Below are 23,219 nucleotides of genomic sequence, written 5' to 3'. Positions count from 1 at the left end.
AGATGTACTTTATGTTGGCTAATTGAATTTAAATTAAAAAATATACAAAGACATCCTCCTGTGAGTGGAATTTTCTGCCATGTTTTGAACATACAATACACACACTGGCATGTTGAAATGCCAGGCATGTCCAACTGAACCAGAAGGGCACATATGAGTCCCCTGTCCCAGCGCCCTGCCACACTGCGTAAGAACTTCCTCTACTAACCCCACAGGGAGACAGTGCTTTCAGAGCGATCTCCCGGTGTCCTTACTTGTAACAAATAATAAAAAGGTCTTTGCTTTCAACATTTCCTTTGGGTTGTTCTTGATCTGCTGCAGGCCATGCTGTGAACTACTTGACTTTGATTACACTTCTACCTCCAAAAAACTCAAACCTTTCCTTAGGGAAAAAAATCAGAAAACCATAATGACACAGGCAGAAAATGTGGGAGTCAAGTTCTGAGTATTGTAGATGATCTTACCCAGTGAGATCAGGTTGCTGTAGTTCTCCAACATCACATCCCTGTACAAGTCCCTCTGAGTGGAGTTAAGGCATTCCCACTCTTCTTGAGAGAAGTTGATGGCCACATCCCTGAAAGTCACCAACCACTGAAACAACAAATCCACGTGTTATTGGTAAAAATATGACAATGACTTTGAGGTAAAGTGAGGGAAAAAAAGAGCAGGCCATGAAGGAAGGGGATGACACAGTAAATGGGCCATGGCTGAACACCTTGTAACATTAAAGGAAATTAAGCCCCTGTACTATAGTGTCAACGGGATCCTTGATCACTCCATTGCACAGAGGAAGACAAAACTTCCTATGTATGATAGGATAATTCTATTAACCAGAAAAGTCCAGGAATACAAAAGGCCAGATGAATGCAGTTCTCTCATTAAATGAAATAGTATATGCATATTAAGCTTTCAAACCCCCCAAAATAGTAAATTCTCAATAAATAGGAGTTCTTGGGGCGCCTGGGTGGTTCAGTGGGTTAAAGCCTCTGCCTTCGGCTCAGGTCATGATCTCAGGGTCCTGGAATAGAGCCCCACATTGGGCTCTCCACTCAGCAGGGAGCCTGTTTCCTTCTCTCTCTGCCTACCTCTCTGCCTACTTGTGATCTCTCTCTCTTTGTGTCAAATAAATAAATAAAATCCTAAAAAAAAAAAAAAAGAAAGAAATCTGTAGGCTAAAACATTGGACTTGGGGGGTTGGGGGGTACCTGGGTGGTTCGGTCAGTTAAGCATCTGATCTTTGGCTCAGGTCATGATCCCAGGGTCCTGGGATCGAACCCTGCACCCGGTGCCCCACTGGGCAAGGAGTCTGCTTGGGATTCTCTCTCTCCCTCTCCTTATGCCCCTCCTCCCACTCACACACACACTCTCTCTCTCCAAACAATTTTTTTTTAAATATTAAAAAAAAAAAAGAATTTTTTGAAGATTCAAATTCTTGAAGTCCCAATATTATGTCACTGAATATAACTGACATTTCCATTTTATGGATGAAATGATCTGCTTATTTGGGAATATTTCAATTAAATTCTCTAATGTCTTTGAGCCCTAAGAATCTACAATTTTCAAGAGAGTAGGCATCTGACAGATTTTATTTCTTCTTCCTTTTGTGCAAGCTGATGGATGCCAATCTAGGTGTAATAGGCACCATGAACACATTTCTGGCCAACTCCAAGGTAAACCTGACTGCTGATCATCCTCTCATTGGTTCTGGAGCAAGAGGGTTGTGGTATATAGAATAACAGCCCCCCCTGCCACAAAGATGTCCTCATCTGAATCCCTGGAACTTTTGAGTATGTAACGTTATATGACAAATGTAGATGTGATTAAGGAACGTTAGATGGGTAGATTTTCCTGGATTATCTGGTTGGGCCCAATGTAATCATAAGGGTATTTTAAGTGATAGAGGCAGGCAGAAGAGTCAGAGAAGGAGATATGATAATGAAAGCAGATGTCAGAATGATGACTGCTGGCTCTGAAAATGGAAGGAAGCCATGAGCCAAGGAATGTGGGCAGCCTACAGGACCTGGAAAAATGCAAGGAAATAGATTCTCCTCTAGAACCTCCAGAAGAACACAGACTTACCAACATCTTTATTTTAGCCTATAAAGCCAATTTCAGACTTTGACCTCCAAAACTATAGATAATAAACTTGGGTTGTTTCGAGTCACTAAGTTTGTGAAAATTTGTGACAACATCAACAGGAAACTATACAAGAGGCAAGATCTCTTCCTTCTCAGACTCAATCTTAAAAGCCTCGCAGAAAGTGTCATCATATACTGAGACCTGGAACATCCAGCAGAAATGCTGTCATTTTCAAGTGGGAAACCTAGGTTTGTAGAGATCAGTGTTATGGGTCCCATATAACTACCTCACCAAACCATTATACTAATATTGCTCTTAAGGGGAGATGTTTCTGTTTCCTTAGGGTTCCTGGCAGAAGACTTTGCATGTAAAAAATGTTTGAAGCGGCGGTGGGGTGGGGGGTTGGGGGAACCAGGTGGTGGGTATTAGAGAGGGCACGGAATGCATGGAGCACTGGGTGTGGTGCAAAAACAATGAATACTGTTATGCTGAAAATAAATAAATAAATAATAAATTTAAAATTTAAAAAAAAAGAAAGACCAAAAAAATGTAAAAACAAACAAACAAAAAAAACACCTAAACACTGATGAGGGGGAAAGCATTTAGAGAAGAATGGATCTCTTTGCTAGGATCAGTCACTGAAATGGGAAAAATTTGGGAACAGTTCCCTTAGGGAACTAAGGAAGGCAGAACATTTTGAGATAAAGAAATCTGGTATTCACATCACACAACAAATGACTGCACTTGAAGGAGGGAAAATGAAATAGCAACTCACATGGGGCATGTTTTTTAGAACTGTCAGGACTGATCGGTTTTCTGGCTTCTTCTTCTGGAGATGTGTGGAGTCCAGAGAAGGCAGGGCTGGAGAGGGAAAAAGAAGCCATGAGGTCAGGCTTGCCTCAGAGCCTACAAAATGAGCACCTTGGGACTACCTTTATTTCACCTCTTTGAAGGAGTTTGGAAAAATCTTAGCCTTCCTTCAAATCCAGTGGAATATAGCTGTGGCACAAGGAATTCAGGCCAGACTTTTCCTTAATCCCCATGATGCTGAACAGGACTTCAGAGAGTGCTAGTTTTCTAGGGTATCTCACATCCTGATATAGGGGCATACCTAGGAAGCCCTAGGGAGCACAGCTGCCCCAGGTATCTCTCCCCCACCCCCACACACATACATACAAGGATAAAGTGAGATGCTTTGTTACCACAGCTTAAGGGCTCAATCCCACAAGGCTGTGCCTAACTCCAGAAGCCAAACTGAACTCCCTAGCCACCAGTACTTCTGACAAACTAGCTATAGACTGGGGGCTCCCACAATCTCCTGCTAAGTTTTATGCTTTGCTAGGATAGCTCACGTAACTCAGGAAGGTATTCTACTTACATTTATGAATTTATTATAAAGGATACAGCTCTGGAACAGCCAAATGGAAAAGATGCATAGGACAAGGTATTGGCAGGGGGAATGCTTGGAGCTTTCTATGCCCTCTCTAGGAATGCCACCCTCACAACAACTCAGTGTGTCACCAATCCAGAAGCTCCTAGTGCAAGATCCTAGTGCAAATATCCTAGTGAAAGAGTTTTTATGGCCCTTAACCTCCAGGGCCAACCACCCCTTTCCTGGAGGTCAGTGGATGGGTTGGAAAGTTCCAATCCTCTAATCACTCAGTCTTTCTGGTGAACCCAACTCTATTCTGAGACGATATAGGGGCCCACCCCTAGCCACTTCATTAGGATAAATTCAGGGCTTGTTATGAAAAATGAAAGACACTCCTATCAGAAAAGGGTGTTAGGAGCTCTGTGCCAAGAACTAGGGATAAAAACCAAATATATGGGGCACCTGAGTGGCTCAGTGGGTTAAGCCTCTGCCTTCAGCTCAGGTCATGATCTCAGGGTCCTGGGATCAAGCCCCGCATCGGGCTTTCTGCTCAGCAGGGAGCCTGCTTCCCCTCCTCTCCCTCTGCCTGCCTCTCTGCCTACTAGTGATCTCTCTCTCTATGTCAAATAAATAAATAAAATCTTAAAATATATATATATTATTATCTCACAAATACTACTGCAAAATTTGACATACCAGCAAACAAAAACCCAACAGCATGTTTAAAAAACTATCATAATTAAGTGGGACTTTCTCTGTAATAAAAAGATGGTTTGATATTACCACGTTCACTAATATAATCCATGATATTAATCATTCTATGGAAGAAAATCATACTATCTTCATAAATACCCCCAAAATTTCCCAAAACTCATGATCCACTTCTGATAAGAACACAATAAGAAATAGGAATTGATGACTATTTTAATGATAGCTGGAAAGACTGACATGAATGAAGCCTTTTAAAATGAAGCCAGACGGACCACTTGAGAGAAACTGTCTTATGCCTCTCCTTTTGAACTGGCCCAAAACCTGCAGACTGAGCAAAACAGCAATTGTTTCAGGCAACTGCTTGAAATGTCAGCCGGAAAACAGAGTCTGATCATAAGACTGATGGTTATAGACTTTCTAAAGAAATAATCAGTAGTCATTCAGTGTATAACCAAGGATAGCTTAGCCTTTTCTTTTTTTTCTCTTAACTAATGTAGGAAAAAAAATCCTTGCTTTCACTCTCCAAGTGGGACATTATTTGGTTTCTGCCTGAGTTTGTGCTCCCTGAATTGAAATTTTTTTATCCTAATAAATGCTTGTTTGCCTTTCATTGAAGCACACTATTTCCAGGTTAATAGTAGAAACAAGGCAAGAATACCCACTATTCTCACTGTCATTTATCACTGTATTAGTTATATTAGCCAATATAAATAGGCAAGAGAAATCAACAAGACAACAAGAATAGAAAATAAGCAAAACTCCCTCTATGAGATATGACAGCATGCCTAAAATCCCAGGAGTGCAATGAAAGAAAAAGTGACGACAAATAAAAAGAGAACTTAGTAAATTAGCAGGATATAAAACTAGCATGAAAAGAAATGACCTTTATATAAAAAACAATAATCACACAGAAAATATAATAAACAATAACCACAAAAAAGAATGAAATACATAGGCCCAAGCTTGACAAGAAATGCATAAAACGTGCAAGAAGAAAAACTTGAGGAGCGCCTGGGTGCCTCTGTGAGTTAAGCCTCTACCTTCGGCTCAGGTCATGATCTCAGAGTACTGAGATTAAGCTCCGAGTCAGGCTCCCTGCTCAGTGGAGAGCCTGCTTCCCCCTTTCTTTCTCACTGCTTGCCTCTCTGCCTACTTGTAATCTCTCTCTCTGTCAAATAAATAAATAAAATCTTTAAAAAGAAAGAGAGATAAAGAAAGAGGGGCACCTGGGTGGCTCAGTGGGTTAAGCCTCTGCCTTCTGCTCAGGTCATGATCTCAGGGTCCTGGGATAGAGATGAGCACTGGGCTCTCTGCTTGGCAGTGAGTCTGCTTCCCTCTCTCTCTCTCTCTGCCTACTTATCATCTCTGTCAAATAAGTAATTAAAATCTTTTTTAAAAAAATTTTTAAAAAGAAAGAAAGAAAAACTTGAACCACCCCTGAAAGACCTAAAAATAGATTTGAGCAAATGGTTTGAACAGCATTTCTCAACAACTTTTTCCATCATTACTCCTCTGAAGAGCCATTTTAGACACTTTTTTTCCTGTCCCCCTCCACCATGAAATTTTAATAGGACAGGTATACTGTAAGATATGTACTTATATAAGTATATAATATAAACAATGTAACCAAATTTTTAACATATCATTCAAACCATTCTTTTCCAGAAAAAAGTAAAACAATTGAAAAATTAATTTCTTAAAATTTTTAGTGAACTTAACTTTTACTAGATAGAAGAATCCTTCAACTAGTTGCTTGATCTTCATTCCTATATTGTCAACATTTTAACTTCTCAGCGCTTGACATAATTGATGGATTTCACAATATTAAAATTTACCCAAGATCTATGATCCTGAAAAATAGCCGGGATGAGAGATACCCACTCAATCTTTGTGGATTAGGAAACAAATGAATCTCCTTTCCCCAAATAACTTAGATATGACTGGAGGATGACCCCTCCCCCGTTTTCCAACCTACAAGGCCAGGCAGAGCCTCCAAATGGCTATTCTTTGTCTCATAAATGACTAGCTGAGCTGCTGGACGCCACTGACTAATCTGGACAAAATGCCTGATAACTTCACCTGACCAAACTTTGGTCAGATTTCTCTCCTTCTCTCAGGCCCTTGAACTTCACAGGCCTACCCTGTGTTCTGAGTCAGCACAGGATGCAAACAACCCTCTTAACAATGACTCAAACCCCTCTGCAGCTGACTTGCAAAGAACACAATCTACACAACTAACCACCCACTCATCCCACACTGCCACATCCACTTCTTTCTGGCCTTGTTTACCTTCCTTATAAAAGAAAATTATTTTCTGCCTGACCTTTTAAATGCCTGCAGATCTATAATTGGGTGTAATGTTCTCCCAATTACAAGTCTTCCTCCCCTCACTGCAGTGATCCTTTGAACAAAGTCATTCCTTAGTTAAGTCCAATTGTCTCTTATGAGACATGTTGAATAACTTTATAGATAATAAAACATTCTTTTTATTTAATCCTCAAATCCCAAGTCAAACACAGAAGCATGATCAAAGGCAGCCAGTGGGCCCATGCAAGGCCTCCTCTTGTGATACAACTTCAAGATTGAGCCATCATTTGAAAGAAAGTTCTCCATTTCCAGACACCTATTTGCCACAGTTTGGAGCACTGATCTTTTGTGGTAGCATTTATCTTGCATACATACATATTCTATCACCTCAATGTCGGTGCTGTTCATATGATACCCAAGAAACGCCAGTGAGAGAGTAAATAATGAAGAATAAGATTTTGTTGGCTGAACTGCATTTCGGAGAGCCACAAACCATTACTGTAGCTAAGATTTCCTTGCTCCATCCCCACCCAACACCAGTTTTCATCCCCTAGGAAGCGGTATCACCCTTATTGAGAACACATGGGCTAAAATGAGGTTAATTCTCTGAATTAAAGAGGTTAATTCTTTGAACATGGATGGGATATCTGATATATAAGTTAAACTGTAAATTAAATATGCTCCAAATAAAAATACTAACAAGTATGGCAATAGACACATTAAATTTAAATTCATTAAGCAAGAAAATAAAAAAGCAAGAATAGCCAGAAAATGCCAAAAAAAGGAAGAGAACAAAGATTTTAAAGATACTAAAAAATCTCTATCACTAAAATACTGGCTACTGGCACCCGAATAGACATTCAGATTAATGGAATTGTAGAACCTTTGATCTCTAGGGAAAGACAGATTATTTAATGTTATTGAAAAAAGTATAATTGGACCCACATTTTATACCACATCCCAGGATTAACTCCAAATGTTTAAGAGATCTAAGTATTAAAACCTGAAATCATAAAAATACCAATCTTAGTTCATTTGGGCTTCTATAACAAAATACCACAGACCAGGCAGCTTACAAACAACAGAAATTTATTTCTCACAGCTCTGGAGGCTGGAAGTTCAAGATCAAGGAGTCAGCTTGGCCAAATGAGAGCCCTCTTCTTGGTCACAGACTTATTGTATCCTCACTGGGCTTCTTTTATAAAGGCACTAATCTCATTCATGAGGAATTTACTCTCATGATCTCATTACCTCCCAAAGACTCCACCTCCAAACACTATCATTCTGGGCATTAGGATTTCAACATATGAGTTTTTTGAGAAGGGTCAAACATTCAGCGCACAGGCATGCTAAGGGAAAAAATGGTTGAGTTCCTTTTAGGTTGAGAGGTGAAAAGCCTTTCTATTTCTTACAGTCAAATGAATACATTTTACTGTATTTAAAAATTGCCTAGAGAAAAGAATACAAACACAAATTGGGAGAAGATATCGACAACCTAAAAAAAAAAAAAAAAAAGAGTGACTCTTCCTAAGACCAAAAGAGCTTCATTTTAAAAATGAGGAAAAAAGAAAAATTAAAAATCGTTATTAAAAAGGACAAAACAGAGGCACCTGGGTGACTCAATCGGTTAAGCCTCTACCTTCCCCTCAGGTCATGATCCCAGGGTTCTGGGATCGAGCCCCGAATAGGGCTCTCTGCTCAGTGGGAAGCCTGCTTCTCCCTCTTCCACTCCCCCTCTTGTGTTCCCTCTCCTGATGTGTCTCTCTCTGTCAAGTAAACAAACAAAATCTACACTATGGAGTAGTATTATGCCTCCAACAGAAAGGACGAATACCCAACTTTTGTAGCAACATGGATGGGACTGGAAGAGATTATGCTGAGTGAAATAAGTCAAGCAGAGAAAGTCAATTATCATATGGTTTCACTTATTTGTGGAGCATAACAAAAAGCATGGAGGGCATGGGGAGTTAGAGAGAAGGGGGTTGGGGTAAATTGGAAGGGGAGGTGAATGATGAGATACTATGGACTCTGAAAAACAATCTGAGGGGTTTGAAGTGGCAGGGGTGTGGGGGGTAGGGGTACCAGGTGGTGGGTATTATAGAGGGCACAGATTGCATGGAGCACTGGGTGTGGTGAAAAAATAATGATACTGTTATGATGAAAATAAATAAATGAAAAAAAAAAGCAGGAGTCAGGTGGTACTCAAAATAAACAGACTCACTTACTTTTGGGACTCTTTAGGAGGTTGTATGACACCAACTAATTTCTCTGAAAACTAATACATAAAGGGAAAGAATCAAATAGATTTTTGTCTATGTGAACTAAATTTTAAGATAACCAAATAGCTGACAAAGAAAAGTTCTTATTTATAGAACCCCAACTAAGAAATCCAGAAGGAAGTGAGAGAATTTTAAAAAATCACTAAAAGTAGGCAGACAGCCTCTGCTTTGCTGTCTTGCCCACCAACCCCCTTTGGTATATTCAATAAACTTCCATCTCCTTTATAAATAAATAAACAAGCAAATAAACAAACAAATAAATATCACTATATGTGATATAGTAAAATCCTTAATGGAATAACAGATTTCACCATCAATCATAAATGGATGTTATAACCTTTAGATTAGTGTTTCTTAACCTTATTTTTCATTATTAGTTCCCAAAGAACCTTTTTTTCCCTATCACCAACTATGAAATTTTAATACTACAAATATACTGTATTTATGTGTTTGTGTACTCTGTGGCTTCAAGGGCCACAAACCATTGTACCCTTCCCTACTAAGTACCAAGTTTTAGCCCCTTGTGGTGGGGCGCGTGGGGGGGGGTGCGCAATACCTTCTTTTATTAATAGGTGTAAAAGGAAGGGAGAACGTTATAAAAGGATTAAGTGGACAGCACTTGAACATTGATCAATATAGCATCACCACAAGTGGGACTTCAGACTCTAAAAGCTGCAGGATGTGAATAGGAAATATACAACACCAACTATGAATTATTTTTGCCCAAATATATGGCTTATGCAAAATATGATCTGAATTTGATGAAGCCCCTAGATCTAACTACTTGTTTACAGAAATATGGGGCAATGGGAAACAAATTATATGACACCACAAGTTAGTAATTAGCCAAAAGCAAAAAGTAGAATATTCTATAAAAAACCTAGTTCTGTTGTTTTTTTTTTTTTTTTACAATACAGTGATACCAATTAAAATACAATAAAAGCAAAAAACGGAAGGGAAACTTGTAGATTATAGAAATTTAAGAGGCTTGGCAACGGAATGCACTGTGTAGACCTTATCTGGAGCATGATTTGAACAAACCAATTGTAAAAACCTATCTTTGAAAGAAATGGAGAAACCTGGATATATACTGTGTATGTGCTATTATGGAATTAACTGTTTTTAAAGTTGGGATAACATCACAGATATTATCTAAAAATGATATTGGTTTTGGTTACATATACATACACATGGATAAAATTATGTAATTCTTGAAATGCTACAGAAAAAAGGAGAAAGGATAGATATAAGAGTATTTGTAAATGTTTTAAATTATGGCTGGGTGTTGAGCACATTGGGGTTCATACTATTTTCTTCTATGCTCGAAAATTTCCATAATCAAATTAAAATAAATTTTAATTTTTTATTAAATTTTTAAATTAAAATAAATCAAATTAAAATAAAAATCTTCAGATTTCTTCCAGAAAGTCTAGTTCTCTCTCATCAAAATTCAGGCCAGAAAGGGCTGATCTATCATTGGGTGGAAAGGAGAGGAGTAGTGTGGTTGGAGAATGGAGTTAGCTTTGTGAGCTCATCCCTACAGCGTCATCATTTATGGGGACAGCTAAGCCTAATGACCAATCACTGAAAGGCTGGTTCCTCCTTAGGATGTTTGTTGATGGAGGTAGCAATATCCTGAAAAGTAAGAAATTTGAGGGAAGAAAGAAAATGACAAGTTATTTTAGGCAAGCTTTTTAAACGTGCAAGATTATTTTTCCTTTCCTGTGTGGACCTGTTGTTAAAAGAACGGAAAAAACAATCAGAGCCAACAAAACAATTTAGGATCATCTCCTACAACTTCAAGCCAGAGAAAGGGGTTGGCTTTCCCCACAGGACTCTCCAAGTAGAAAAGGGCGTCCTGTTACGATGATCTCCCTTCTGAGGGCACTTCCAGGTGTAAATCCTCATTATAGAGGCAGTTTCAAAATAGGCACGTTCTCTCTGCACAGTAAGGCGAAGGAATTACAGCAGCTGGAACCGCGCGATTCCCAAAGGGACTCTGTCCCTTACAGAGGAGGGTTAAGTACACAGGTGCGAAGGATCCCAGCCGCCAAAAGCATTAGATGACGACAGGTGAGCCTATCGTGGCGTCACAGATGGGGACACACACACATACCGCGCGGTGGAACGTTAAGGGTAACATATTCCTGATTCCCTCCTCCCGGAACGAAAGTCATTTTTTGGTGCTGAGTTTGCCAGCGGAGAGGGGTGCCAAGTGCACTGCACTATAACCCGGGCGAAGGAACGAAACTAATAACGCCCCGCCCCTGCCGCTCGGAACCCAAGTGACCGAGCGGATATTGGCGGCAGAGAAGGGCACAGACACCCGGCAAGCGCAAGGCCGACTTCCGTAAGGAATTAATCTGGAGCGCTACGAATCAGGAGAAATGTAGTCCAGAGCCAGGGTCGTCCTGGGTCCTGTCAGCACCGAGCTCCAGCCGGCATACCAGTATTCCCAGCACCACGCGGCAACTTTTTTCTGGGTGCTACAAACCAAATGCAGCGTAGGGGTCCCAGTGAAGCGGTCCACTCACCTGGCCGCTGCGGACTGGATCCTTGCATCAAGACGTAACGGAATAAGTGGACGAAATGGCGCAGGGACGCGGTGGCCTCCGGGAAATGTAGTCAAAAGTGTGACCCCCGCTCGATCCCATAAGATGCAGAGGCAGTGGCCACATTCAGCCCTGAATCGGGCGCGCCGTGAGTCTCCCGTGCTCCAGTGGGGGATCTCGCGCTACTCAGATGTGAGCCGACCTATTTCGTTTTCACTCACATGACCCCAGAAAAATCCCATGGAGGTTCCCAGAAATTGGGTCTTGTAGTGATGCCTTCAGAGAAATGTAGTCCGGATCTGAAAAGCTGCGCAAGGCCAGTAGGTAGGGTCTGGGTTTCTCAGACCAAAGCTCTGGCTCCGTCGCAGTAGTTGTGACTACAGGTTTCTGCTCAAGAGGCACTGAGGGTTTGACGCTTACTTCACGGAAGCGTGTTTATATCCAAGTGTCCTCTACAGGGGATGCGGGGACTGTGGGGAGTGTGCCATGTGTCAGATGGTGTTTGCAACTGTGAGAGGGATGTTTGTTGAATAAGCGTGGGATCCATTCAGGATTTTGTGCGCGCGTCTCGGGGACGGTGTGACTGACTCTAAGGCTGCTGTCTGGGATTAATCAGACAGTCTGCAACTAAGTATTTTTATAACTTTTAACAAAGAAAATGCTTTTTCTATGTTTGCATGGTTATGAATTTAGAATAGATTCCTATGTAATTCTAAACTTGTTAAATGAATGATACACAGAGTTCACCTGTAGCAGTGAATGTGGGGAAAGAAGCGCATGCAGCACTGAGTAATAGTGGTATCTCTAAGCTTCTGTTTCCTCACCTGTAAAATGAGGTTGACATTTATGTAATGTTTTGGAGCACCGCTGTCCAATTGAACTTTCTGAACAACTAGGTTCTGTGTTCTGTATCTGCACTGTCCAGAACAGTAGGCACTAGCCATATATGGCTGTTGAGCCTCTTAAATATGGCTAGTTTGAGGAATGAATTTTTCATTTTTTTTTTAAGATTTTGCTTATTTATTTGACACAGAGAGAGATCACAAGTAAGCAGAGAGGCAGGCAGAGAGAGAGAGGGAAACAGGCTCCCTGCTGAGCAGAGAGCCTGATGCCAGGCTCCATCCGAGGACCCTGAGATTATGACCTGAGCCGAAGGCAGCAGCTTAACCCCCTGAGCTTCCCTGCCTGCCTCTCTGCCTACTTGTGATCTCTCTCTGTGTGTCAAATAAATAAATAAAATCTTTAAAAAATGTAGAAACTTTCTGAGGTCATTGGCCTTACCAAAACAAGTGACAGGTCATATTTAATAATTATTAATAGGGCACCTGGGTGGTTCATTGGTTATAGCCTCTGCCTTCAGCCCAGGTCATGATCCCAGGGTCCTGGGATGGAGCCCTGCATTGGGCTTTCTACTCAGCAGGGAGCCTGCTTCCCTCTCTCTGCCTGCCTCTCTGCCTACTTGTGATCTCTGTCTGTCAAATAAATAAATAAAATCTTTTTAAAAAATAATTATTAATAATTATGAATGTGAAAAGACAATTGGCTCGATCTATGTAAAGCAAGCTAAAATCTTTGGAAATCCTAGTTATAATTACAGTTGCTAAAAAAACATTGCTATCAAATCACGTGTATATAGGACAACAACAGAATGTTGGTGGAAACATTGAAATCAAGAATGGCTTCTCCCTCAGATTGCTTCAGAAATTCCTTTAGGTTGTTCTAACTTAAAGAAATTGAATCTGGATGATAGCCTTTGTGTGATGTGTATAGTATGGTAGGCAGAGTTCTAAAATGGCTCCAGGACATTTGTCCTCTGGTGTTATTGCTGTGATTATCTGGATGATCTTCTCTGTTACCTATTGCTATGTAACAAATGATCCCAAAGCTTAATGCCTTCAAATAACAACAAATCAGTTTGGGTCAGAAATCTGTTTGCAGTTGAGCTCATCTTCAGGATCTCTCACAGACTGCAATCAAGGTGTCAACTGAGGCCACAGTCATGCCAAAGCTCACATGGAGAAAGATCTGTTTCAAAGTTCTCTGTTACAGTTATTGATAGAATTCAGTCTTCATAGCTATTGGAATGTGAGCCTCGGTTCCTCATTGGCAAGCCAGAGATTATCCTTAGCTCACAGGGAGGCAGCTTACTTCATCAGAGCCAGAAAGCACAAAGAACCAGAATGTGTGAGCAAGACGGAAGTTACAGACTTTAACTGTAACTTTAGTATCACTTTAATATCAAAAGTGAAATCCCATCACTCTTGCCATGTTCTATTCATTAGAAGCAAGCCACTAAATCTAACCCACACTAAAAGAAAGAAAGTACAATAGGATGTGAATATTTGGAGGCAGGCATTCCTGGAAGTTGTTTTAGAAGCATCCTACCATATATTCTTACTTGCTACTCCATTTTCCATTTCTCCCCAAATTTCTCATGCCTGAGCCCCGCATTGGCTCGTGCCTGAGCCAGAGAATACTGTTATAGGTTAATCCAGTAACGAACATGTCCCTGAAATATGTACCTCTTCAGATAAAAAATGAACATTGCTATAGGTTTTCATCTCTCAGGATCCCCAGGAGAGACCCCTTTACCAATCTGTAAGCAGGCTCCAATCATTTCCATACCCACCATTAAAGGACTCAAAAAGTCTGAGATTTCACCACATACTTAAACTGAGGCCAGTCAACTTTTCTGAGGGCCATCAAATGAGATCATCCTTTCCTTATCATCAAATGGAGATCTGACAAGAGATGGTTAAGTATCTCTCTGAAGGGACTTCATTTTTGCTCCATCTCTGCTCTAGGCCAAAGACTGTGTATAGAGGATATGCTGACTTTTTAGTACACATATGAAGGGATTTTTTTAGTACACATATTAAGAAAACTGGGGCACATAGGAGGGACCTGGATTACATCCCTCTAAAAATGGGAGGAACTGGGGAGCAGTTCTGGTACATAAAGAAGTTTCAGAGTAAAAAATTAAACTCTTCACATAACCAGAATTAAACATTGAAAACCAACTTACTTGAGCCATAGTTTTAGAATTGCAAGAACCAAACAGTGCCTCTTGGAGTTTATCTACTTGAGAAGCCTAGAATCCAGGGAAGCCATATCCCTAAGGAGGAAAAAATGAGACCAAATTTGCCATGGAGTTAATAAAATGTCCCGTTTTCTTTTTTTCCAAACCTACCCCCCACCTTCATATATACACTGGGAAGATTAGCAGGAATTTAGATATCTCTATACTTTTCTCAAACTCCAGAGAACTCTGATATAAAACAGGTGGACTCTAGCAGAAGCTCTCCTGCACAAAAGCAAAAGTCAGCACTTTAACAGGATTTCCAGAAGTCTTCTCTTCTGGGATGCTGAGCTGCACTTGTGACCAGACTGTTCAGACTTCCTTTTCCAGGCTTTAGGAGGGACAATTTCATCCATGTAGAAGCTCCTTTAAGGCTTTGGGAAACTGCCTGTTTTTCCACATCTGAACTAAGAAAACTGCACAGACCACACCTGGCAGTGACTAAACTACACGTTACCCATGTGCAGCCTTTTTCCTAGCCAGGATTACAACTTCCAGAGCTCTCAGGGCTCACCAATCTCACTTAGTATTCAGAGGATGAAATCGTGGCCACGATCTCTAGACAAAAATAAATACTTTTGGTCCTTTTTTTTTCTCCTTTTGCAGGTCAAAGCCCTAATCTATCACTCCCTGCTATGAGATTAAGAACAGTGTGAAGAACCTGGCTGGCATAGCTGGTTGACTTTTGATCTCCAAGTCTGAGGTCAAGCCACAGAGATTACTTAAACAAACAAACAAAAAAAAACCCAAAAAACAAACAAACAAACAAACAAAAATACACACACACCATAGATTACCAGACCTACCTTGTTGAAGGACCAGGTGCCCACAACACATATGCATTAGGTTATACTTAGAAGAGATATAAAGAGGCAAATACCATACAGTCTCATTCTTCTTCCACTTGATTATTTAAATTGAGGTATAATACACACACAATAAAGTGCATAAAGGGCCTCATCATCTTTCCCTCAGCAGCAGCAGTGGATTGTGCAGACATGGCCAAGATTAAGGTTGAAGACCTTTGTGGCAAGAAGAAGCTGCTTAAACAGCTGTGAGACCTAAAGGTAGAGCTGTCCCTAATAAACAGCACCAAGGTGACAGGCAGCACAGCTTCCAAGCTCTCCAAGATCTAAGCTGTCTCCATATCTAACCCCTGTATTCTTACTGTCATCAACCAGACACAGAATGAGAACCTCAGGGAATTCTACAAGGGAAAGTACAAACCCCTGGATCTATGGCTCAAGAAAACACGTGCTTTGGCCACCCAGGTGGCTCAGTGAGTTAAAGCCTCTGCCTTTGGCTCAGGTCGTGATCCCAGCGTCCTGGGATGGAGACCCACATAGGGTTCTCTGCTCAGCAGGGAGCCTGCTTCCTCCTCTCTCTCTGCCTGCCTCTCTGCTTACTTGTGATATCAATCAAATAAATAAATAAAAATCTTAATTAAAAAAAGAAGAAGAAGAAGACACATACCTGCTGAATGACCAGAAGAACGAAGACCAAGCAACAGCAGCGGAAGTAGCAGCTGTACCAGCTACAGGAGTACACAGTCCATCCCTGAGAAACCACGACAATAAAACCCCCCAAAAGTGTATAAAGCACACTGATGTATACAGATATTTTTCACTTGTGTGTATACGAGAGTAACCACCACCCAGATCGAGATGTATGTTAGATTACTACATAGGAAATTACGTCTAGAAGTTCCTGAGTGATGTATGTATTGATAAAGGATTCATTGCTGTTTTTTCCCATATCTTTCTGAAATGGGTTTGTTTGCTTCCAAATACCTTCTAGACATAATGTTCCTCAAAATATTCTTCAAACATCTTATCCTAATAATCTTCCTTTGCATCTAATGTCATTTTAATAAGAGGTGTAAGGCATGTAGCTTTCTGCATAAATCCATTCACCTCTAGAGAGCCTATGGATTTAAATTAAGTTGCAACTTGCCAGAAAGTCTTTCATTCACATCTTCAGAGGTATACCATCTAATTTTTCTGGAGGCCTTTATCACACTCTACTTCAGATTTATCCCTAAGAAGATTACATCTTTCTTGCTCAATTATGAATATCCAAAGGATAGCAACTACATTTTTTTATAAACATATAATGTATTTTTATCCCCAGGGGTACAGGTCTGTGAATCGCCAGGTTTACACACTTCACAGCACTTACCATAGCACATACCCTCCCCAATGTCCATAACCCCACTCCCCTCTCCTAAACCCCCTCCCCCCAGCAACCCTCAGTTTGTCTTGTGAGATTAAGAGTCTCTTATGGTTTGTCTCCCTCCCAATCCCATCTTCTTTCATTCATTCTTCTCCTACCCCCTTAACCCCCTATGTTGCATCTCCACCTCCTCATATCAGGGAGATCATATGACAGTTGTCTTTCTCCGATTGACTTATGTTGCTAAGCATAAGATTTCATTTCTTTTGATGGCTGCATAGTATTCCATTGTGTATATATACCACTCTTCTTTATCCAGTCATCTGTTGATGGATATCTAGGTTCTTTCCATAGTTTGGCTATTGTAGACATTGCTGCTATAAACATTCGGATGCACGTGCCCCTTCAGATCACTAAGCTTGTATCTTTAGGGTAAATACCCAGTAGTGCAATTGCTGGGTCATAGGGTAGTTCTATTTTCAACATTTTGAGGAACCTCCCAGCTGTTTTCCAGAGTGGTTGCACCAGCTTGCATTCCCACCAACAGTGTAGGAGCGTTTCCCTTTCTCCACATCCTCACCAGCATCTGTCATTTCCTGACTTCTTAATTTTAGCCATTCTGACTGGTGTAAGGTGATTATATCATTGTGGTTTTGATTTGTATTTCCCTGATGCTGAGTGATGTGGAGCACTTTTTCATGTGTCTGTTGACCATCTGGATGTCTTCTTTGCAGAAATGTCTGTTCATGTCCTCTGCCCATTTCTTGATTGGATTATTTGTTTTTGGGTGTTGAGTTTGCTAAGTTCTTTATAGATTTTGGACAATAGCCCTTTATCTGATATGTCGTTTGCAAATATCGTCTCCCATTCTGTCAGTTGTCTTTTGGTTTTGTTAACTGTTTCCTTTGCTGTGCAAAAGCTTTTGATCTTGATGAAATCCTAATAGTTCATTTTTGTCCTTGCTTCCCTTGCCTTTGGCGATGTTCCTAGGAAGATGTTGCTGCGGCTGAGGTCGAAGAGGTTGCTGCCTGTGTTCTCCTCAAGGATTTTGATGGATTCCTTTCTCACATTGAGGTCCTTTATCCATTTTGAGTCTGTTTTCGTGTGTGGTGTAAGGAAATGGTCCAATTTCATTTTTCTGCATGTGGCTGTCCAATTTTCCCAACACCATTTGTTGAAGAGACTGTCTTTTTTCCATTGGACATTCTTTCCTGCTTTGTCGAAGATTAGTTGACCATAGAGTTGAGGGTCTATTTCTGGACTCTCTATTCTGTTCCATTTATCTATATGTCTGTTTTTGTGCCAGTACCATGCTGTCTTGATGATGACAGCTTTGTAATAGAGCTTGAAGTCTGGAATTGTGATGCCACCAACTTTGGCTTTCTTTTTCAATATTCCTTTGGCTATTCGAGGTCTTTTCTGGTTCCATATAAATTTTAGGATTATTTGTTCCTTTTCTTTGAAAAAAAAAATGGATGGTACTTTGATAGGAATTGCATTAAATGTGTAGATTGCTTTAGGTAGCATATACATTTTCACAATATTTGTTTTTCCAATCCAGGAGCATGGAACATTTTTCCATTTCTTTGTGTATTCCTCAATTTTTTCATGAGTACTTTATAGTTTTCTGAGTATAGATTCTTAGCCTCTTTGGTTAGGTTTATTCCTAGGTATCTTATAGTTTTGGGAGCAATTGTAAATGGGATTTACTCCTTAATTTCTCTTTCTTCTGTCTTGTTGTTGGTGTAGAGAAATGCAACTGATTTCTGTGCATTGATTTTATATCCTGACACTTTACTGAATTCCTATACAAGGTCTAGCAGTTTTGGAGTGGAGTCTTTTGGGTTTTCCACATACAGTATCATATCATCTGTGAAGAGTGATAGTTTGACTTCTTCTTTGCCAATTTGGATGCCTTTAATTTCCTTTTGTTGTCTGATTGCTGATGCTAGGACTTCTAGTACTATGTTGAATAGCAGTGGTGATAATGGACATCCCTGCCGTGTTCCTGACCTTAGCGGAAAAGCTTTCAGTTTTTCTCCATTGAGAATGATATTTGCAGTGGGTTTTTCATAGATGGCTTTGATAATATTGAGGTATGTGCCCTCTATCCCTACACTTTGAAGAGTTTTGATCAGGAAGGGATGCTGCACTTTGTCAAATGCTTTTTCAGCATCTATTGAGAGTATCATATGCTTCTTGTTCTTTCTTTTATAATGTGTTGTATCACATTGATTTGCAGATGTTGAATGAACCTTGCAGCCCTGGAATAAATCCCACTTGGTCATGGTGAATAATCCTTTTAATGTACTGTTGAATCCTATTGGCTAGTATTTTGGTGAGAATTTTTGCAACTGTGTTCATCAAGGATATTGGTCTGTAGTTCTCTTTTTTGATGGGATACTTGTCTGGTTTGGGGATCAAGGTGATGCTGGCCTCATAAAATGAGTTTGGAAGTTTTCCTTCCATTTCTATTTTTTGGAACAGTTTCAGGAAAATAGGAATTAGTTCTTCTTTAGATGTTTGGTAGAATTCTCCTGGGAAGCCATCTGGCCCTGGGCTTTTGTTTGTTTGGAGATTTTTGATGACGGTTTCAATCTCCTTACTGGTTATGGGTCTGTTCAGGTTTTCTATTTCTTCATGGTTCAGTTGTGGTAGTTTATATGTCTCTAGAAATGCATCCATTTCTTCCAGATTGTCAAATTTGTTTGCATAGAGTTTCTCATAGTATGTTCTTATAATTGTTTGTATTTCTTTGGTGTTAGTTGTGATCTCTCCTCTTTCATTCATGATTTTATTTATTTGGGTCCTTTCTCTTTTCTTTTTGATAAGTCTGACCAGGGATTTATCAATCTTATTAATTCTTTCAAAGAACCAGCACCTAGTTCCATTGATTGGTTCATGTTTTTTCTTGTTTCTTTCTATTTCATTGATTTCTGCTCTGATCTTTATTATTTATCTTCTCTTTCTGGGTTTAGGGTTTGTTTCTTGTTCTTTCTCCAGCTCCTTTAGGTGTAGGGTTAGGTTGTGTACTTGAGACCTTTCTTGTTTCTTGAGAAAGGCTTGTACCGCTATATATTTTCCTCTCAGGATTGCCTTTGCTGTGTCCCACAGATTTTGAACCATTGTGTTTTCATTATCATTTGTTTCCATGAATTTTTTCAATTCTTCTTTAATTTCCTGGTTGACCCATTCATTTCTTAGAAGGATGCTGTTTAGTCTCCATGTATTTCAGTTCTTTCCAAATTTCCTCTTGTGATTGAGTTCTAGCTTCAGAGCATTGTGGTCTGAAAATATGCAGGGAATGATCCCAATCTTTTGATACCGGTTGAGACCTGATTTAAGACCCAGGATGTGACCTATTCTGGAGAATGCTCCATGTGCACCAGAGAAGAATGTGTATTCTGTTGCTTTGGGATGAAATGTTTTGAATATATCTGTGATGTCCATCTGGTCCAGTGTGTCATTTAAGGCCTTTATTTCCTTGTTTGATCTTTTGCTTGGATGATCTGCCCATTTCAGTGAGGGTAGTGTTAAAGTCCCCTACTATTATTGTATTATTGTTGATGTGTTTCTTTGATTTTGTTATTAATTGGTTTATATAGTTGGCTGCTCCCAAGTTAGGGGCATAGATATTTAAAATTGTTAGATCTTCTTGTTGGACAGATCCTTTGAGTATGATATAGTGTCCCTCCTCATCTCTTACTATAGTCTTTGGCTTAAAATCTAATTGATCTGAGGATCAAGGATTGCCACCCTTGCTTTTTTCTGATGTCCATTAGCATGGTAAATTGTTTTCCACACCCTCACTTTAAATCTGGAGGTGTCTTCGGGTCTGAAATGAGTTTCTTGTAGGCAACATATAGATGGGTTTTGTTTTTTTCATCCATTCTGATACCCTGTGTCTTTTGATTGGGGCATTTAGCCCATTAACATTCAGGGTAACTATTGAGAGATATGAATTTAGTGCCATTATATTGCTTGTAAGGTGACTGTTACTGTATATTGTCTCTGTTCCTTTCTGATCTACTACTTTCAGGCTCTCTCTTTGCTTAGAGGACCCCTTTCAATATTTCCTGTATATCTGGCTTGGTGTTTGCAAATTCTTTCAGTTTTTGTTTGTCCTGGAAGCTTTTTATCTCTCCTATTTTCAATGATAGCCTAGCTGGATATAGTATTCTTGCCTGCACATTTTTCTCATTTAGTGCTCTGAATATATCATGCTAGCTCTTTCTGGCCTGCCAGGTCTCTGTGGATAAGTCTGCTGCCAATCTAATATTTTTACCGTTGTATGTTACAGACTTCTTTTCCCGGGCTGCTTTCAGGATTTTCTCTTTGTAACTAAGATTTGTAAATTTTACTATTAGGTGATGGGATGTGGACCTATTCTTGTTGATTTTGAGGGGGGTTCTCTGCACCTCCTGGATATTGATGCTTGTTCCCTTTGCCATATTAGGAAATATTTCTCCAATAATTCTCTCCAATATACCTTCTTCTCCCCTCTCCACTAATTCTCTCCAATATACCTTCTCCCCCCCCCTCTCTCTTTCTTCTTCTGGAATCCCAATTATTCTAATGTTGTTTCGTCTTATGGTGTCACTTATCTCTCAAATTCTCCCCTCATGTTCCAGTAGCTGTTTGTCCCTCTTTTGCTCAGCTTCTTTATTCTCTGTCATTTCATCTTCTATATCACTAATTCTTTCTTCTACCTCATTTATCCTAGCAGTGAGAGCCTCCATTTTTTTTTTAAGATTTTATTTATTTATCGGGGGGGGGGAGAGAGCGAGCACAGGCAGACAGAATGGCAGGCAGAGGCAGAGGGAGAAGCAGACTCCCTGCTCAGCAAGGAGCCTGATGTGGGACTTGATCCCAGGACGCTGGGATCATGACCTGAGCCGAAGGCAGCTGCCTAACCAACTGAGCCACCCAGGCGTCCCGAGAGCCTCCATTTTTGATTGCACCTTATTAATAGCTTTTTTGATTTCAAGTTGGTTACATTTTAGTTCTTTTATTTCTCCAGACAGGGCTTTTATATCTCCGGAGAGGGTTTCTCTAATATCTTCCATGCCTTTTTCGAGCCTGGCTAGAACCTTGAGAATTGTCATTCTGAACTCTAGATCTGACATATTGCCAATGTCTGTATTGATTAGGTCCCTAGCCTGCAGTACTGCCTCTTGTTCTTTTTTTTTTGTGGTGAACTTTTCTGCCTTGTCATTTTGTCCAGATAAGAATATATGAAGGAGCAAGTAAAATACTAAAATGGTGGCAAAGACCCCAGGAAAATACACTTTAACCAAATCAGAAGAGACCCCAAATCGTGGCGGGGGGGTGGGTAGAAGGGATAAAAAGAGGTTCAGAAAAAAAAGAAACAGTAAAAAAAAAAAAAAAGAAAACGAATAAAGAAAAAATATAGAAAAGAAAAAAATATATGTATTAGATAAACTAGTTTAAAAACGTTTAAAAAGAAAAAGGTAAAAGTTTAAAAAATTTAGCAGAAGAAGGAAAAAAATTGAAAAAAAAATTAAATTAACTGCAAGACTAATGAATCATGGGGAGAAAGCCATGAGTTCCGTGCTTTGCTTTCTCCTCCTCTGGAATCCTGCTGCTCTCCTTGGTGTTGAACCTGCACTTCTTGGTAGGTGAACTTGGTCCTGGCTGGATTTCTTGTTAATCTCCTGGGGGAGGGGCCTGTTGTAGTGATTCTCAAGTGTTTTTGCCCCAGGAAGAGTTGCACTGCCCTTACCAGGGGCCGGGCTAAGTAATCCGCTCGGGTTCACTTTCGGGAGCTTTTGTTCCCTGAACACTTTCCGTAGAGTTCTGGAGGACGGGAATGAAAATGGCGGCCTCCCAGTCTCCGGCCCAGAGGAGCCGAGAGCTCGGGGCCCCACTCCTCAGTGCGCCCTCAGAGAATAGCACCCAATAACTCCTGTCTCCCTGGCCTCCGGCCCGCTCTGAGCTCATCCAGGCTGCGACTGGTACAAGGTAACCCCGAGCTGAGAGCTCACTGCTCAGCTCTGTCTCTGTAGCTGGCTTCCCCGTTTTAATACCTGCAAGCTCTGCAACACTCAGACACCCCCAATCCTTCTGTGACCCTGTGGGACCTGTGGCCACGCTGACCCCGCATGGGCTTCACCCCGGTTTAGCCTCTGGAGCGATGTCCCTCAGCAGAACGGACTTTTAAAAGTCCCTATTTTGTGCTCCGTTGCTCCACCGCTTGCTGGGAGCCGGCCCCTCCCACCGTGGTCTATCTTCCCATTGCTTTGGATTCACTTCTCCGCCAGTCCTACCTTTCAGAAAGTGGTTGATTTTCTGTTTCTAGAATTTCTGTTCTTCTTCTCTTCGATCTCCCATTGGATTTGTAGGTGTTTGCAATGTTTAGATAAGCTATCTAGCAGATCTCCTGCTACCTGATGTAGCCTCAGCCTGCTACTTCTCTGCCATCTTGACCGAATCAGCAACTACATTTTTAATGCTGGTATCTCTTATACACTAGCATAAAGTCTGGTATATTGTGAGCAATTATTAAATGTATAACAATTACTCAGAAATTCAACTTCTAGGAATGTATCATTGGGAAAGAACTATAAAATGCATAATGAGACATACCTCAGGATGTATCAGAGAATAACATGTTAGAAATAAATATATCTAATAAAAGTTAAACAAAT

The 23,219-nt window shown here is 40.4% G+C and overlaps 1 protein-coding gene across 2 annotated transcripts in view; it reads right to left on the bottom strand.

Moving 5' to 3' along the window:
• Positions 1–11,561, bottom strand: part of LOC131817813 (zinc finger protein 345) — a 91,671-nt gene extending 80,110 nt beyond the window's left edge. The window contains exons 1-3 of one of the 2 annotated variants that reach the window (XM_059151487.1): positions 11,283–11,561; positions 2,855–2,940; positions 465–591 (exon numbers count right to left, since the gene is read on the bottom strand). In XM_059151487.1, the coding sequence (XP_059007470.1) occupies positions 465–591; positions 2,855–2,940; positions 11,283–11,310 (241 nt within the window). In that variant the 5' untranslated portion in view covers positions 11,311–11,561. Of the gene's footprint in view, positions 1–464; positions 592–2,854; positions 2,941–5,388; positions 5,657–11,282 lie in introns of those variants that run through there. The other variant, XM_059151485.1, reaches the window with a different exon arrangement.
• Between the last annotated feature and the right edge of the window lie 11,658 nt (positions 11,562–23,219).

The sequence above is a fragment of the Mustela lutreola genome, chromosome 16 (genome assembly GCF_030435805.1).
Source record: "Mustela lutreola isolate mMusLut2 chromosome 16, mMusLut2.pri, whole genome shotgun sequence".
NCBI classification, from domain to species: Eukaryota; Metazoa; Chordata; class Mammalia; order Carnivora; family Mustelidae; genus Mustela; species Mustela lutreola.
This window is presented reverse-complemented; position numbering and strand designations above follow the sequence as displayed.